General features: G+C 42.3%; 1 protein-coding gene across 1 annotated transcript; it reads left to right on the top strand.

The window, feature by feature from the left end:
- Window positions 1-1,593: 1,593 nt before the first annotated feature.
- On the top strand, window positions 1,594-15,515 carry LOC311035198 (galactose-specific lectin nattectin-like; the record flags this gene model as incomplete). Its single annotated transcript, XM_084043277.1, has 7 exons — window positions 1,594-1,605; window positions 11,640-11,654; window positions 11,753-11,837; window positions 12,873-12,961; window positions 13,358-13,492; window positions 14,626-14,737; window positions 15,451-15,515. 7 exons carry the CDS (start codon window positions 1,594-1,596, stop codon window positions 15,513-15,515), a joined length of 513 nt encoding a protein of 170 aa, XP_083899403.1.
- Between the last annotated feature and the right edge of the window lie 1,657 nt (window positions 15,516-17,172).

Raw genomic sequence — 17,172 nt, forward strand, 5'->3', positions numbered from 1 at the left:
AAACCCTCCCTCCGGAAATCTCATTTCCATTTGATTTCAGGAGTGAGTCTGGCATGAACGCCCATTCTGCAATATTGGCTGTGGGCTGGAGTTGGGCGGGAGTAATACCATTGACTGACAACCCCTTCAGCCAATGATCGTTTTTCCCCTTCAGCCAATCAGCAGTTCATTTTTACCACCTCCAGACTATGTGACGCAACGGGACTTTTGAGACGGCCATGCCCAAAATAGGTTGCCTTATTGGGATACATGCGTGTCACTCCCCGCCCCTGCCGGTTCTCTAAATTTATATTTTTAAATAGGCTCTGTCATGATTAATTGACCACATATATGAAGTTAAACAACTAAATTCTATCCAAACGATATCTTAATAGTAAATTCCGTGCCTCAAAAAAGAAGTTTGAGACCGTTTTAAAAACAAAAGTAAGAAGTGACGGCACTCGCAGAACAACAATGGCTGCCATTCGTCTTTTTTCGGCGTCACTCAGGCTGCACTCGGCTTCATTCGGGCTCACTCGAACTCGCCACCTGATTGGCCAACTGTCGCTGTCAATCACAGAACAATGAGCGACGACGCTGATAGGCTCGTCAGTTTGGCGTACAGAGCCAATATTGCAGGATGGGCGTTCATGCCAGACTCACTCCAGAAATCAAATGGAAATGAGATTTCCGGAGGGAGGGTTTACCAGGCTACCTTTATTGACCCCGTGGAGGAAATTCAGTTCCAGCTCAGGGTTCATCGCCATGCTGGCTGGTGGTGGATCTTTGCCATGGACATAAAAATATTGTGGGAAATTATATTACCAGAAACACACAAACCTTTACAACTCTGAGAGTGCACAAATGGAGCCAAATTGGGTTCCATTTTGTGCACTCTCTGAGTTATGGGGGTCCTTGAAAATACAAAGTTAGTGAACCACTGTACCAGTGGACTCCTAATGTGTCATACTGTACATACATAGTGTCATAGTAAATGAGTGACATGCATATTCTGAAGAAAACCTGGAGACTGTGACATTCAGTAATTGAGTCTTATGACTCAATAAAAATTACGCCTGTTCCAGCTTCATCCAGCTTAAGTCGTTAAAAACACCTCTTTCCATCTTATCCACGTGCTAGTGCACGGCAGACTCATCATCACAGGCGAAGATAAACACACAGCGCACGCACACGCACACACACGCACGCACGCACGCACGCACGCACGCACGCACGCACGCACGCACGCACGCACGCACGCACGCACGCACACACACACACACACACACACACACACACACACACACACACACACACACACACACACACACACACACATGAACGCAGACATGCAAATCCCCAGACTGTCTGGTGACGGCTTCACCGGAGGAATGTTGACGTCACGTATCCTCTCCAGATGGCCTGCATGTCAGATCACTGCACACCCATAATTAAGCCCCAGATGGTACGCTCCACACATAAGGACCTGTTCAACGCCACCTTGCACAGGTGGTACAGTCCAACAGGAACAGGGGGAGTCTGGAGTCTGCACTGAACAGTGTGCGGTGTAAACCGTGGGTGAGAGTCAGTGACAGGCCGGGGTCTATCTTTACCATGGGGATGAGAGTGAGAGGGGTGGGGTGGGGTTATAGAGTATGTGTGTGTGTGTGTGTGTGTGTGTGTGTGTGTGTGTGTGTGTGTGTGTGTGTGTGTGTGTGTGTGTGTGTGTGTGTGTGTGTGTGTGTGTGTGTGTGTGTGTGTGTGTGTGTGGAGGGGGGCGCAGATAAATTCGGAGGGATGGAAGACAGAGAGAGCGACAGAATGAAAGGAGAGAAAAAGAGAGGGGGAGGAGATTAAGATAGCAGGATAGAGGGGGGGGAACAGAGAAACAGGGAGCAGGGGGGGTAGAGAAAGAGAGATAAATAAATGAATATAGGTCATAAAAATATCTTCAAAGAGAGACAGAGAGACAGACAGGGAGAGGTTACCATGGTTACAGACTGCAGGGCGGGGTGTAGAAAGTATGGTAATCGTCTTTAATCCACAACTAAATTTAGTTTTTGCTCACGGTGCGAATAACATGTTTTTGAGGGAACTGAGCTACAGTACGACTGTGATTCTTTATTTTCCTTTTTTTGTTGTTGTAATTTTTATTCCCCGATTTTTGTAACCCATTTTTCATCCAGTGCCAATTGCCTAAGCTTGTAATCCTGGGCGCTACTCTCCCTCTGCCAGCCTGGTTAGAGCCCCGAACTGAGCTCATGCTTCCTTAAACGCATGAGGAGTGAGCAGACCGCTTCTTATCACCTGACAGGGGGGGGGGGTTTCCCCCGGTAGGACGTAGCGTGTGGAAGGAACACGTTATTCCAACCAGTTCCTTTCCCCTCCATCAGGCGCCCCGGCTGACCAGGGGGAGGCAGTATAGAGACCAGGATTACTGCATGTTTTTTTGTGAGGGTACCTACCCCAGGGGACACGAAGAGAACATGCAGACTCCACACAGAAAGGCCCTTTCACCAACCCCACCTAGGGTATGGGCACTGATGACGCGGAGGAGAGAACACGAATGCGATTCTGAAGACGTCTATCTGTCTGTCTGTCTGTCTGTCTGTCTGTCTGTCTGTCTGTCTGTCTGTCTGTCTGTCTGTCTGTCAGTATACCCCACCCCCTCTGTTATTCTCATTTTGATCATCTGCATCAACCTGTCTGTCTTTCTCTCACGTGCCTGTCTCTCTGCCTGCTCACCTACATGTTTCTCCCATGAAATAAAACTGTAAGTAAATATAATAGAAAATATAAATCAAGAAGGCTTTTATGAATAATCCATGAAGGGGAGGGATTATGCAAATTGACACATATATGTGATATTTGGTATGCTACTTATTTTAACACCTCCCCCATACACACACACACACACACACACACACACACACACACACACACACACACACACACGCACGCACGCACGCACGCACGCACGGACACACACGCACGCACGCACGCACGCACGCACACACACGCACGCACACGCACGCACATGCACGCAATGTCTCAATTGTCTGCAGTAAATGCTGCAAAGGATCATGGGAGAGCAATGAGGTTATACTTGGAAATGGTGTTTGCGTGTGTGTGTGTGTGTGTGTGTGTGTGTGTGTGTGTGTGTGTGTGTGTGTGTGTGTGTGTGTGTGTGTGTGTGTGTGTGTGTGTGTGTGTGTGTGTGTGTGTGTGTGTGTGTGTGTGTTTGTGATTAAGAGAGAGAGACAAAGAGAGAGAGAGAGAGAGAGTGCTGCTGTGTGTAGAGTGCATGTGTGAGTGTGCGTGTGTGTGTGTTTCTCACAGCGTCCTGTGACTCTATCGTGACTGCCTGTAACTGGCACTTACACAGCCACAAACAATTATACTGGCTTCCCTTTTCTCTCTTTCTTTCTTTCTTTGTTAACGAAGTCAACTCACCCATGATTTAATCTGTAGAACCACCTCTCTCTCTCTTTTATCTCCATCGTGTTCTTCCTCCTCTCCCTTTGTAGTTCATTTAAAAGCCTCTTTTAAACCCCCTAGCTGAGAGAATGACGAAGCATGGACCCCCTCTATATCGTATAAAATTGTGTTTCAGATTCAACATTTCCTGTTTAACTGGTCTGCTCTTTTTTCCCTCTTTTTTCCCTCTACACCTATAGCAAAAAATAGCCGGTCTACAAGCTCACAACGCCTCGCAGCGCGAGGCATTGTGAGCTTGTTGATCTGCTATTCTTGGCTAAAGTTCTCCTCAGAAATGGTATGCTAGAGTTCAAGTGGTTAAGGTAAAATAAAAAATCCTATCACACAAAGATTTGGCGGACCCCCTGTAGTAACTCTGAGGACCCCCTAGGGGTCCCGGACCCCTGTTGAAGACCTCCTGCTCTAAGGGTTGTGAAATTCGTTTCCCCCCTCTTTTTTTTTGCAAATTCTGAAATTTGGCCCAAAACAGGGACACCGGGTTTGACCCATTAAAACCGGGAAATAGTCTAATGTAATTTTCGATTTTTGCATTGGCTATTCAAACATAGCAGATCTACAAGCTCGCAGCGCGTCACACCGCCGTGCCGCGCTGCGAGCTTGTGCATCTGCTGTGAACATTTTTGAAAAATCTTGAAAGTGTGAGAACTACTGACTTAGAAGGCATTCGTATAGAATCGGCCTCAGGTCTTTAATTCAGTCTGCCCAGAAGCAGAGATAAAACATAACGACCCCACCAGCCATAAGAATGAATGACCAGCAGTGGTGTAAAGTAACTAAGTACATTTACTCAAGTACTGTACTGTACTGAGCAGAAATAAGTTAAAACATGCATTGCATTAGTGTGGCTTGGCTTCATGAAAGTGAAGCATGTAATCCACATTAAGCAGCAACCTAACTGTCTGTCTGTCTGTCTGTCTGTCTGTCTGTCTGTCTGTCTGTCTGTCTGTCTGTCTGTCTGTCTGCCTGTCAGTCAGTCAGTCAGTCAGTCAGTCAGAATATCCATTTACAGTAATGTACACGATAGTCAACTCGTTAATGATGTTTCTGACAGGTCACACTAATATCTTGTTTGTCCTTTACGCCCGCTCCCTACTGAATACATTCAAAGCCACCCTCCACTTCACTTTAAAACCAGCCATGCTTTCCTCTTCCAGACAACCCAAATGAGATCATCTGATCTCACATTAGATTACGGTGGCTGTGGAAGGACAAACATATAGCTGTACTCCACATGCGACTTACTATTCTAAGGATCAAAGCCAGGTTCTAAATTAAAGTGTGGTTATATGGATGGGAAGAGATGTGTTAACCATTAAGTAAGCAACACAACCTTATCTAAACATATGCAATGGTTAAGACCTGCATACTAGTAGTGAATGATGTATTCTTGCCTAATTGTTTTCTATTCAGTCAAAAAAAACTTGGATAGGTGACTAAGTATATTTATTTATAACCAGGTTAGTTGACTGAGAAGAACATGCATATTTATATTAAGGTTATTGACTAAGAACACATATTTATAATCAGGTTACTTGACTTAGAAGTTATACCACATTATAACCAGGTTAGTTCACAATGAAGACATTCTTGTCTCACCAGACATAGCCGTCTAAAACACTCTTTGATCTCGTATAATAAAGTGAGTTGAGGGGAAAACAGTGGAGCAAAGGGGATATTATAGAGATGAACTGAATGAGAGAACAAAGGAGAAGCGAGAGAAAGATGGATAGATAGAGGACAAGATACTGGAGCGAGACCATGAGTCTTCCCATGAGAACAGAGAGAGAGAGAGAGACCTATACTGTAGGCTATGAGATCATATTACACACAATACAGGTCACAACCCTGTGCATGTGCGTGTGTGTGTGTGTGTGTGTGTGTGTGTGTGTGTGTGTGTGTGTGTGTGTGTGTGTGTGTGTGTTCGTGTGCGTGTGCGTGTGCGTGTGCGTGTGTGTGCGTGCGTACGCGTGCGTGCATTCGTGTGCGTGTGTGCTAGTGTGTGCGTGCGTGTGTGCGTGTGTGTGTGTGTGTGTGTGTGTGTGTGTGTGTGTGTGTGTGTGAGTGTGCGTGGTTGCTCTCTTGCTTGTGCATGATGTCACGCCAATAATTCACTTACAAGCAGTTCTGAAAGCGGTTGCCAGATAATTGTTCTCAAGCATATGTAAGGTCAGCCAACAGAAGTGAATGGAAGGATGCAGAGTTCTATTGAGTGTTTCAGAATCACACAGTGGAATGGACTGTTAAGCAGGGTCCTGTTTGCGGGGGGGGGGGGGGGGGGGGAACCAAACCATGCCTCTGTTTTTGATATCCCCAAAATGTACTAAAGTACCAAAAGTAAAAGTACTAAAATGTTTGAAAATAGCAGATCTACAAGCTCACAACGCGTCGTGATGCGACACGTTGTGAGCTTGTAGATCGGCTATTTTCAAATAGCCTAGGTATAAAGTAGGGCTAAAGTGGTTAATGTATGTTTTATAATGTAATCATTTATATCTGCAAAGTAACTACAGTTTTCTAATAATTGTAATGGAGTTGTACTTACAGTACAGTAGGAACTGATCATTTACAGAAACCGGGATAATGTGAGTACAGACAGACAGACAGACAGACAGACAGACAGACAGACAGACAGACAGACAGACAGACAGACAGACAGACAGAGACCGATAGATAGATAGATATATAGATAGATAGATAGATAGATAGATAGATAGATAGATAGATAGATAGATAGATAGATAGATAGATAGATAGATAGATAGATAGATAGATAGATAGATAGATAGATAGATAGATAGATAGATAGATACATACATACATACATACATACATACTATACATACATACATACGTATATAGACAGATAGATGATGATTGCTTGCTTTGCTTCGATAAATGCATGAGTGACTATATCATAGGGTACTAGTCTACATTATATTGTAGTACACTGATACCTGTTAGCATCAGCCATCAGTGGCAGTCGTATGATGGGTCTATGGGTGACACACACTCAACATGACGTTGCTAGAATGGTCTGTGTGGGTTTTTCTGTCAGTGTGTTTCATTTATACCTTGATGTTCAACAATGTAAACGTCCACTCTGCATTTATTGGTCTACATGGTGACGCATCTCACAGTTAGCCTGTTAGCACAGCAGGAGGATTAGCACAGCAGTGCATCCAGGCCTGCTAAAACACACAGTCACACACACACACACAGACACACACACACACACACACACACACACACACACACACACACACACACACACACACACACACACACACACACGCACACACGCACACACGCACACACGCACCCACGCACGCACGCACGCACACACACACACGCACAACATGCACACTCCACCAGTATATGCCATACACATCCTAAGTGGATTAGTCTACGCTGATTGCAGTCAAATGTTGTCCCATCTCTCCATCTATCCATCCTTCTATCTGTCTGTCCATCCATCCATCCCTCCCTCCCTTCCCTCCAGCCCCTCTCTCCTCCTCCATCCATCTCTTCATTCCTCCCTCTGTCCCAAAGAAAAGAGAAACACTGCAGTCTCTGTCTCTCCATCCCTCCCTCTCCTCTCATCCCTGCTTAAAGAGAAAAGCAACACAAACACTCACCATGTTTTCCTGAGACGGTGTGTGTGTGTGTCTCTCCATCCTGCCCTCAGAGCCACCGCATCATGACAGAGATTTGCTCTCTGTGTGTGTGTGTGTGTGTGTGTGTGTGTGTGTGTGTGTGTGTGTGTGTGCGTGTGTGTGTGTGTGTGTGTGTGTGTGTGTGTGTGTGTGGGGGGGGGGGGGGGTATCATCGTCACGGCAACACCAGCAGCCTGCAGCAGCACCAGGGCTGAGGGGGTGGAGTGGAGGAGGGGCTTATACCTACATGCCCTGCCTCACTGTGGAGAATCCACCAATAGCAGGGGAGAGGCTAGAGGAAGGAGAGAAGGGATTGGTTAATCCCTCTCTCTCTCCCTCTGTCCATTGGTTTTGACCCCCCCCCCCCCCCCCCACAAACACACACACTTTATGTATGTGTGTGTGTATGTGCGTGGGTGTCTTTCACTGCAGCTCTACTCCACTCTCATCATTCTCTCTCTCTCTCTCTCTCTCTCTCTCTCTCTCTCTCTCTCTCTCTGTGTCACCAGCCCCCTCTCTTGCTTTCTCTCTCTATGGTTATGTTCACTATGGCAGCTGAGCAGCTTAAATCAGATTTTTTTGGTCTATCAAAATTGGAATTAGATTGGGTTTTGGGCTGCCACTCTTTGCACCTTTAATCTCATGTAGGCTACCATGCACTGATATTCCTTTTGCACCTTAATGTCTAATATATCATGTACAGTATAAACTTGCTACTATATGTTGATGCGCCTTATGTCTACTGACTAACACAGGGGTCTTCAACGTTTTCAGGCCAAGGACCCCCTAGCTGAGAGAGAGATGAAGCAGGGACCCCCTCTATATCGTATAAAATTGTGTTTCAGATTCAATTTTTTTTGTTTACGTGGTCTCCTCTTTTTTCCCTCTACACCTATAGCCTCTTTGCTATAGTTCTCCTCAGAAAAGGGATAGGGTTCAAGTGGTTAAGGTAAAATAAAAATCCTATCACACAAAGATTTGGCGGACCCCCTGTAGTAACTCTGAGGACCCCGTAGGGGTCCCGGACCCCCTGTTGAAGACCCCTGGTCTAACACATACTTGACATTTATCTCTTTCCAACGTAAAGGGCTGTGGGCGGGGCGGGACAGCCAGGGCCTTCCAACGTAAAATTCGAGTCACTTTACCCATCCTAACTATTAGGAGCAGTGGGCTTCATTAATACAGCACCTGGGAGCAGTTAGGGATTAAAGATGTGTCATCACTTGGCCATCAGCAACCCCAAGTACATATTATATTAATAAATGTTTGCTTTCAGTTAGGGAATTTTATCAGAAAACTGGCATATCACGGAACAAATTCATGTCTACCGTGACATTCATATTTATTGACACCATATGTGTGGGTTTGAAACCAAAGCCTTTCATTGAACTGTGACCTCTACTCAAGAGCACCGTGTAACCACAATGCTTGAATGCACACTGTGTTCTCCTACTCAACACCTTAGGGTCCATCACCTTAAGGTGTGTGTTCATGCCGAGGAGCTGTACCGCCTGATATCAACTATATTGTACTTCTCTGTATAATTATTGACACTACTTATTTTCCCTCAGGAACATCACAAACACCAATGAACAATGTAAATGATGATGTGAGAACAGTGATCCACACCTTAATTCAAAATTGGCCTTTCTCACTGGAAATGCTCTGAATGAGTGGTGAGAAACGGTGAGTATGGACTAGCTAGTACATTGTGTTCGTCACCTCAGGTGTGAGTTTATGCCAAGGAGCTGTGCCTCGTGATAACTTCTCTGTAAAATTATTGACACAAATGGGGGCGGCAGTGGCTCAGGGGTAGACTGGCTGGTAGATCGTCTGGATGGCACCCGCGTGGTTTCCAGTTTCGATCGTGGGCTCCCGCAGAGTTAGTGTGGAAGTGTCCTTGAGCAAGACGCTGAACCCCTAATTGCTCCCCATGAGCAGGTTAGTGCCTTGCATGGTTTCCTCTGCCATCGGTGTGTGAATGTAATGCACAATCTATGTAAAGCGCTTTGGATAAAAGCACTATATAAATGCACCATTTACAACTTATTTTCCCTCAGATACTGTAAACAAAACAACCTGGAAGCGATTCAAATGATGATGGGCAGTGTGTTCACTGCCCACATCAGAACACACCAGAGTTTGCATTTGATTTAAAATAGGCCTTTTCTGTTTCTTTCATTTAGAGCAGTAGTTCTCAACTTTTTCAGGCCGTGACCCCCCAAAATAATCATATTTGAACAGGGGACCCTCCACCCTGAAAAGCACTTGGAATGTAGAAGTTGAGGCATTACATTTGATTTGACTCGATTCCACAGATCAATATTGTGAAAATAGCAGATCTACATATTTTTTTTTACGTATTAAAAAGGTCTTAAAAGTCTTTAAATTGTCACTTCACTGTAATCTCGACCCACAGGTTGAGAACCTTTAGTGAGTGGATGTGTGTGCTTTTTCGTTTGTTCCACATGACTCAGGCAGGAACCGTTGATTCCCAAGGCTACTCACAGCTGCTTGGCATAAACACACATCTGAGGTAGTAATGGACCCTTAGGTGGTGGGCTGGATAAGACAGTGTGTAATTTGTCATACTTTTCTTTTTTTTTATTCATAATTTGAAATTCCACCTGTGTCCACAATGATTTATGAGACAGGGTGAGCCGCAGCTAAGCAGAACAAATTACCTTTTATCACGTATGAACACAATAGATTCCTGTTTTTTGTTCTAAAACTTCAGGGAGGGCAGCTGCTCTTTTTTAGAACTCAGAAACACATTTCAATGAGCTGCAGTTGCCAAATGTTTGGTCAGTCTACCAAATGATACCTCATTATTGTCGCACTGACCCTCTACATATGAAAAAAGAAATGCATATATGTTTTCTATACACCATTTACTGCTTTTGCAGTGTTCCTATAATTAAGGGTGTAGAGCGATGATTCAGATGAGTGGAGAGCTGAGGGAAGGAACAAGAGGACACCAGGCACTATATCAACACATTGTCAAGTTCTGAAGTTTATTAAACACATCTAGGCCTGTCACAATTATTATATAATCACCTAATTGTGATTATTTGTCACAGTTTGGGCCTGTCCTTTGCTCAGCCCTTCCCCGCCCCACCTGCGTGCCCAGCTGTGTGCTGTTTTGGCCTAATGACTTCCTTATTTAAGTGGACTCCCTGTGTTTGCTTTGTTCCTTAATTAGTATAATCTTAAACCACGACGCGAGTGGTCCTGTGTCTGGTTATCGTGTGTTTGCTCCTTGTGCTCTGGGTCACTGTTTATATCCCCAGTGCGCACCGTGACATTATTTGAGATAGTCGCAATTATGTTTGCATAATGGTCATAATCGTTTCCATGTTCAATTTAAAAAATAGTGGAAATGGCAGATCTACGAGCTCACAACAAGCGATGCGACACGTTGTTGGGGGAATCAAATGGAATCAGATCTACAAGCTCACAACGCCTCGCAGCGCGAGGCGTTGTGAGCTTGTAGATCGGCTGTTTTATTGGCAAAGAGGTTTGGTGCAGAGCGATAAAAGAGCAGACCAAGTAAACAAAAAAAGTAATCTGAAACACGATTTTATACAAAATAGAGGGGGTCCCTGCTTCATCTCTCTCTCAGCTAGGGAGTCCTTGGCCTGAAAATGTTGAAGACCCCTGTTCTACATTACAGATGACTCATACTGCAGTTGCATCTGGTTTAATTGGGCACACTGTCCGGATGAAGCAGTGACCATGGTGTCACAACAAGTAGATCTGTATGCTTTCGTAGTACCAGTCAAACAGACCTATACCTAGAAACCTACCGTCGCTATTCTGGGGGTGAACAATGGGCGACAAATTGCTGATCTACAAGCTCACAACGCAACGCCCTTGTGAGCTTGTAGATGGTCAATGTTTGGCAAAGATGTTTTAGTGTAGAGTCAAAACAGGAAGGGGGCCTAATGTAGAGCCCTGAGGGCCTGTGGTCAATTAAAAAGTATAGAGTTTAAGTGAATCAAGCATAAGTTATGCTAAATAAATAAAAAATAACAAACAAATAGAACATTGTATTTTATTTTATTTTCCATGCAATTCAATTTCCATGTCCTGTTCATACAGTACTAGTTCTAATATTTTGTCACGTTGTCAAGGAAGGTGTATCTTGCAGTATTGACAAAAGGCAGGAGATTTAATCAAAAACTAAAAAAAGGTGTACGGTATGTACTTTTCAGCCCATTGTTTAAATATGTAGGCCTACATGCATATTCCCATGTATGTGTACTTATGGTCTTACTTTGCATATCATGTGCGCCTCCCCACACCCTGATTCTGAGACATCAAGCAGCATATAAGAGCTTCTGTCTCTCTTCTTCAACACAGGCACTTCAGGAAGGAAGACAACACAGATCATTCTACTAAAGGTTTGAGATGAATCCTCTCCTCGCCTCGCCTCTCCTCTCCTCTCCTCTCCTCTCCTCTCCTCTCCTCTCCTCTCCTCTCCTCTCCTCTCCTCTCCTCTCCTCTCAGGAGGAGGAAATGGGAGTGTGAAAATAATTGGACTTTTTTTTACACTGTAATCATGTGAATATAAAGGTGATTTTTGCGAGTATCTCTAACCTGTTTGTCTCTCTCTACTGAAGGCAATCAATCATCTCAACATTTACATCAACATGAGGATGCTGACTGTGTCTCTGCTTCTCTGTGCTGTGGTGGCTCTGACTGCAGGTGTGTCACCGTGTGTGTGTGTGTGTGTGTGTGTGTGTGTGTGTGTGTGTGTGTGTGTGTGTGTGTGTGTGTGTGTGTGTGTGTGTGTGTGTGTGTGTGTGTGTGTGTGTGTGTGTCTGTCTGTCTGTCTGTCTGTCTGTCTGTCTGTCTGTCTGTCTGTCTGTCTGTCTGTCTGTCTGTCTGTCTGTCTGTCTGTCTGTCTGTCTGTCTGTCTGTCTGTCTGTCTGTCTGTCTGTCTGTGTGTGTGTGTGTGTGTGTGTGTGTGTGTGTGTGTGTGTGTGTGTGTGTGTGTGTGTGTGTGTGTGTGTGTGTGTAAGAGTGTGTGTGTGTGAGAGAGAGAGAGAGAGCTTTGTTGTACCAAGGTTATCATGTGGATCAAAACAGAACAATAAGGTCCATAAAGTACACTTTATGGACTATTATATATATATATTGAATTCATTTAAAACAACTCAAGATTTATATTTCATGAATTCCTGAGGGAATGCAGAATGTAATAAATTGTAAAAAAAAAGAAAGAAAATGACTTCAGTTTCAGTTATAAATCGTCACCTTGCTAAACTAATGGCCTAAGTCATTTTTTGAGGAAAATAATATGTTTGCCTAAGTCAGCTCCTCATGACACTGGATCATGCTGTTCACTCCCCTTTTAGTATAATGGCCTAACTCCCTAGTGTGACTTAGGCCTAAATAATTTAATTATTTTTGCTTTTTTTTTGGGCCTAAGTCAGATTTAATCCTATTTAAACCTATTTAAATCTCTTATGTTACATAACTGACAGACAGTGTTATTTCTATTTGAATAGTCATAATTTGTTATAAACATTTTGGGTGAAATGATTAAGAAATATCATAGAGTTTTGTTTTGGATCAGTTTTTTATTTTTCCTGAAAAACGTAAAGAAATGACGTAGGCCATTAGTTTAGCAAGGCGACGAAATAACTGTTGCTGTGCTGTTGAAACTGGAACATGACTACTTGTATGTATTCCTTCAGATGAAGTTGTCAATCTCAGGTGACTCTGTTGTCATTTCAGGGACGGCGTGCCCGGCGGCGTGGACTTTGGGGGGATGTAATCGCTGTTACCGATGTTGGCCCGGAAAAGTGGCCTGGGCTGACGCAGAGGTAATTATAGAATGAAAAACTCCACCACATGAACCCCAGTGCTTCTCAGTATGATAAAAACATACATTAACCACTTTAGCCCTATTTTAAATATAGGCAAGTTCACAACGCGTCGCGAACTTGTAGATCGGCTATTTTTCAAACATTTCAGTACTTTTACTTTTGGTACTTTAAGTATGATGCCAATACTTTTGTACTTTTACGCAAGTAACATTTTGAACACAGGCCTTTTACTTGTAACAGAGTATTTTTATATTGTGGTATTGGCTACTTTTACTTAAAGTAAAATATCTGAGTACATCTTCCACCACTGATAATAATGATAATAATGATAATAATAATAATAATAATAATAATGGTTATTCTTTCCCTTGTCTTCTCTTCTCTATTATTTAGAGACACTGTGTGTCCGAGGGTGGAAACCTAGCCTCAATCCACAGCAAAGCAGAGCATACATTCATCCTGGGACTGGTGAGAAAGGCGACTGGCAGAGATGCTAAAACCTGGGTTGGTGGCTACGACGCAATGAAGGTACACATTCTTCTTCTTCTGCCTATCCACTTAATCCATTAATGACTGCCAGAGTATTTTCATAAAGTACTCCCCCAGTGCCAGCCATTGTCGTGTTTTTTTATTTATTTTATTTTGTAATTTTTCATTCAAATAAATTGTCAGAGTGCTTTTTTAAACACATACGACAAATCTGCCACCAGTCAAACAGTCAAATACATCAAACCGGATGTGACGTGTTCGCGGATTGTCCGATCGGCCAAAATTACGTTGTGATACACGACGGCGATGACTGTTCGTCACCCAGACTATAGATTGTAGAAGTTGACCTCTCCGTTCGTTTATTATACCGTGTGAAAAACCGTGTGTTTCCCTATTCTGGCCAAAAATGACCGGGGAAAAACAATGAAAACCGGAAACGGAATCTGCGTCATAAAACCGGATGCAGGTGTGGGTGAAGTGAGTGGAACTCGAAACCAAGATTGAAAATCAAGCAGCATAGCGCCATCAGAGATTAAACAATGAACGCGCGTCCAACGCGTCTAACGCGTCTAACGCGTCGACGGCCAACTGGACAAACTAGCAATTGACGCGTTATCGAGTCAACGGCATTCAAAGAGTTAAGACCGGGAAACACGTCTGGGTCATTTTTGGATTTATTTGGCTATTCAAAAAAAAATGTGAAAATGGGCGCAAATATCTTTGAATACAAATATGCATTTTAACTCAAATCATTGCTTCTATAGTTAATAGTTACTTTGTAGATTTTGATTCTTATTACAAAACATATATTAACCACTTCAGCCCTTTGAAGAAATGCGATGTGACGCATTGTGAGCTTATGCAGATCTTCTATTTTCAAAATATTTTTCATACATTTGAAAACTTTAAATGGGACATTCTGCATAATGACTACATTTACTTGTGGTACTTTAAGTACTTTTTTGATGCCAATACTTTTAGACTTTTACTCAAGTACATTTTAAATTCTGTACTTTGACAGACTATTCTTTACATTGCAGTATTGATACTTTTACTCAAGTAAAACATTTTAGAACTTTTTCCACCACTGATGGCTATGGTATCAATGACATTATAATCTCTATTATCTTGTATTGATTATTGCATTAAACTCTACTTTCCTTCTCATATAGGAGGGTGTATGGTTCTGGAGTGATGGTACCAAATTCGACTACACAGAGTGGTCCAAGGGGAACCCTGATAATTCGTCGGGGCGCCAGCATTGCCTTGCTATTAACTGGAGCAGTAAGTCGCATATTTAATTAAATCCAAATTATTTGTAACCTCTTAAACCTTCTATACTTAGTGAAATGGGCCTGAGTTGGCCTGCTCTCGTTTCTTCTACACCAAATCTCTTCATCAGAAATGGCAGATCTACAAGTTCACAACGCGTCGTGTTGCGACGCATGACGATGAACTTGTAGATCGGCCATGGATTCAAGATTCAAGAGGTTAAAATGAGTGTCCACAAACAGTAGCTCAAATGAAAGCTGTTTCTTATAAAATATGTTTCTTCATGTAATATGTAAGCAGTGGTGTAAAGTAACTAAGTACATGTATTAAGTACTGTACTTAAGTACACTTTTGAGGATTTTTTACTTTACTGGAGTATTTCCCATTTTCAATACTTTTACTTCTACTCCATTACATCTCAGAGGCAAATGCGACGCATTGTGAGCTTGTAGATCTGCTATTTTCGAAAGATTTTTGTACATGTTGAACTTTCCGCATAATGAGTACTTTTACTTTTGGTACTTTAAGTATATTTTGATGCCAATACATTTGTACTTTTACTCAAGTAAATCTTGATTACCGGACTTTTACTTGTAACAGAGTACTTCTATACTGCCGTATTGATACTTTTACTTAAGTAAAACATGTGAGTACTTTTTCCACCACTGTCTCTAAGCAATTTTAATAATGAACTTTATCTTTCTATCTTCCTATCTACACATCAGAGCAACGATGGGACGACGAATTCTGTACAACGAAGATGCCGTTCTGCTGTTCTAAAGACCTCTAAAGAACCTTAGGTCTGAACAGAAAGGAACAGGATGGAATGAGAGGTTGATTTAAGCTTCACATAAACATAACATGTTCCAATGCCTTCATTTGAATCAATAAAAGGCTAAATAAATCATTACTGAAACAAGTCAGTGTCTGTGTGATTCATTATGTATATGGGGTGTAAAGTAATTAAGTACATTTACTTACTAGTACTGTACTTAAGTACAATTTTGAGGTATGTTTTACTTGAGTAGTTCCAATTTTCAATACTTTTACTTCTACTCTCCACTACATCTCAGAGGCAAATATTGTACTTTTACTCCACTACAATTATTTGAAAACTTTAGTTAGTTACTTTGTAGATTTAGATTATTATTACAAAACATACATTAACCACTTCAGCCCTATATACATTTCGGCCTTTTGAAAATAGCCGATCTACAAGTGCGCGATGCAACGCATTTTGAGTTTGTAGATCTGCTATTTTCAAAAGATTTGTATGCATTTTGAACTTGTGAAATGGGACATTCTGCATAATGACTTCTTTCTACTTTTGGTACTTTAAGAACATTTTGATGCCAATACTTTTGTACTTTTACTCAATTAAATTTTGATTACCTTACTTTTACTTGTAACAGTGTATTTCTACATTTCAGTATTGATACTTTTACTTAAGTAAAAAGTTTGAGTAGGCTACTTTTTCCACCACTGCGTGGTGTCATGTCATGAACTGAGTTCATGACATACCTGAGGGAAAATAATCAATAATAATAATATATTCATGCTCCAGAGAGGTGTAAGTTAACATAGTTGATATCATGACGTGCAGCATGAACACACACCTGAGGTGATGGAGCGGTATCGTGTGAGCTTATTGTGCCAATTCATACATGCACGCACTGTTCTCGCCACACAGGTTGACTGACACCAGGTGCCCTAGACTAAGTCAGTGGTTCTCAATCTGTGGGTCGGGATCCCCAGGCGGGTCCCCACATGATTGTGGGGGGGTCCCCAGATGACAGTGAAGTGACAATTTAAGGATTTTTAATACCTTAATATATTTTTTAAAAGAAAGAAAATAGAAAAAAGACCATTACTGCATCAAAGGTAATCAACAAACTAAGCTATATAACTGGTCAAACATTTGCCAAATTGTTAGATAGCATAGTGTTTATAGCAGTGTTTAACACTGAATGGCCTGAACTCAAGACCATATTGATCTGATCAGCGCAATATAGGGCTAGATTTGATGGCTGCATAGCGGCTTGAAAATCTGGCACCTTAAATTCTCTCAAAGCACTTCTATATCATCTCCTCCTCACTCTCTTTCTGTTTCGTTTTCAGTGTAATTTGGTGAAAACCAAAGACAGAGTGACAGTGTCAATTTAAGGACTTTTAGACCTTTTTAATACAGAAACAAAAACACAATTACTGCATCAAAAGTAATCGACAAACTGGTCAAACATTGGCCAAACTGTCAAATAATATGAGAAAGAGGCAAACATTATGAAAATAGCCGATCTACAAGCTCACAACGCCTCACACCGCTTGTAGATCGGCTATTTTCATATATAATATATATGAAATATACACAGACAGACAGAAAGACAGACAGACAATATAGACAGTATATTAGTGTCATTTGAAGTCCTTGCTTGTTACCTGAACAGATC

Source organism: Gymnoscopelus microlampas, assembly GCF_963454915.1.
Source record: "Gymnoscopelus microlampas genome assembly, chromosome: 19".
Lineage (NCBI taxonomy): Eukaryota > Metazoa > Chordata > Actinopteri > Myctophiformes > Myctophidae > Gymnoscopelus > Gymnoscopelus microlampas.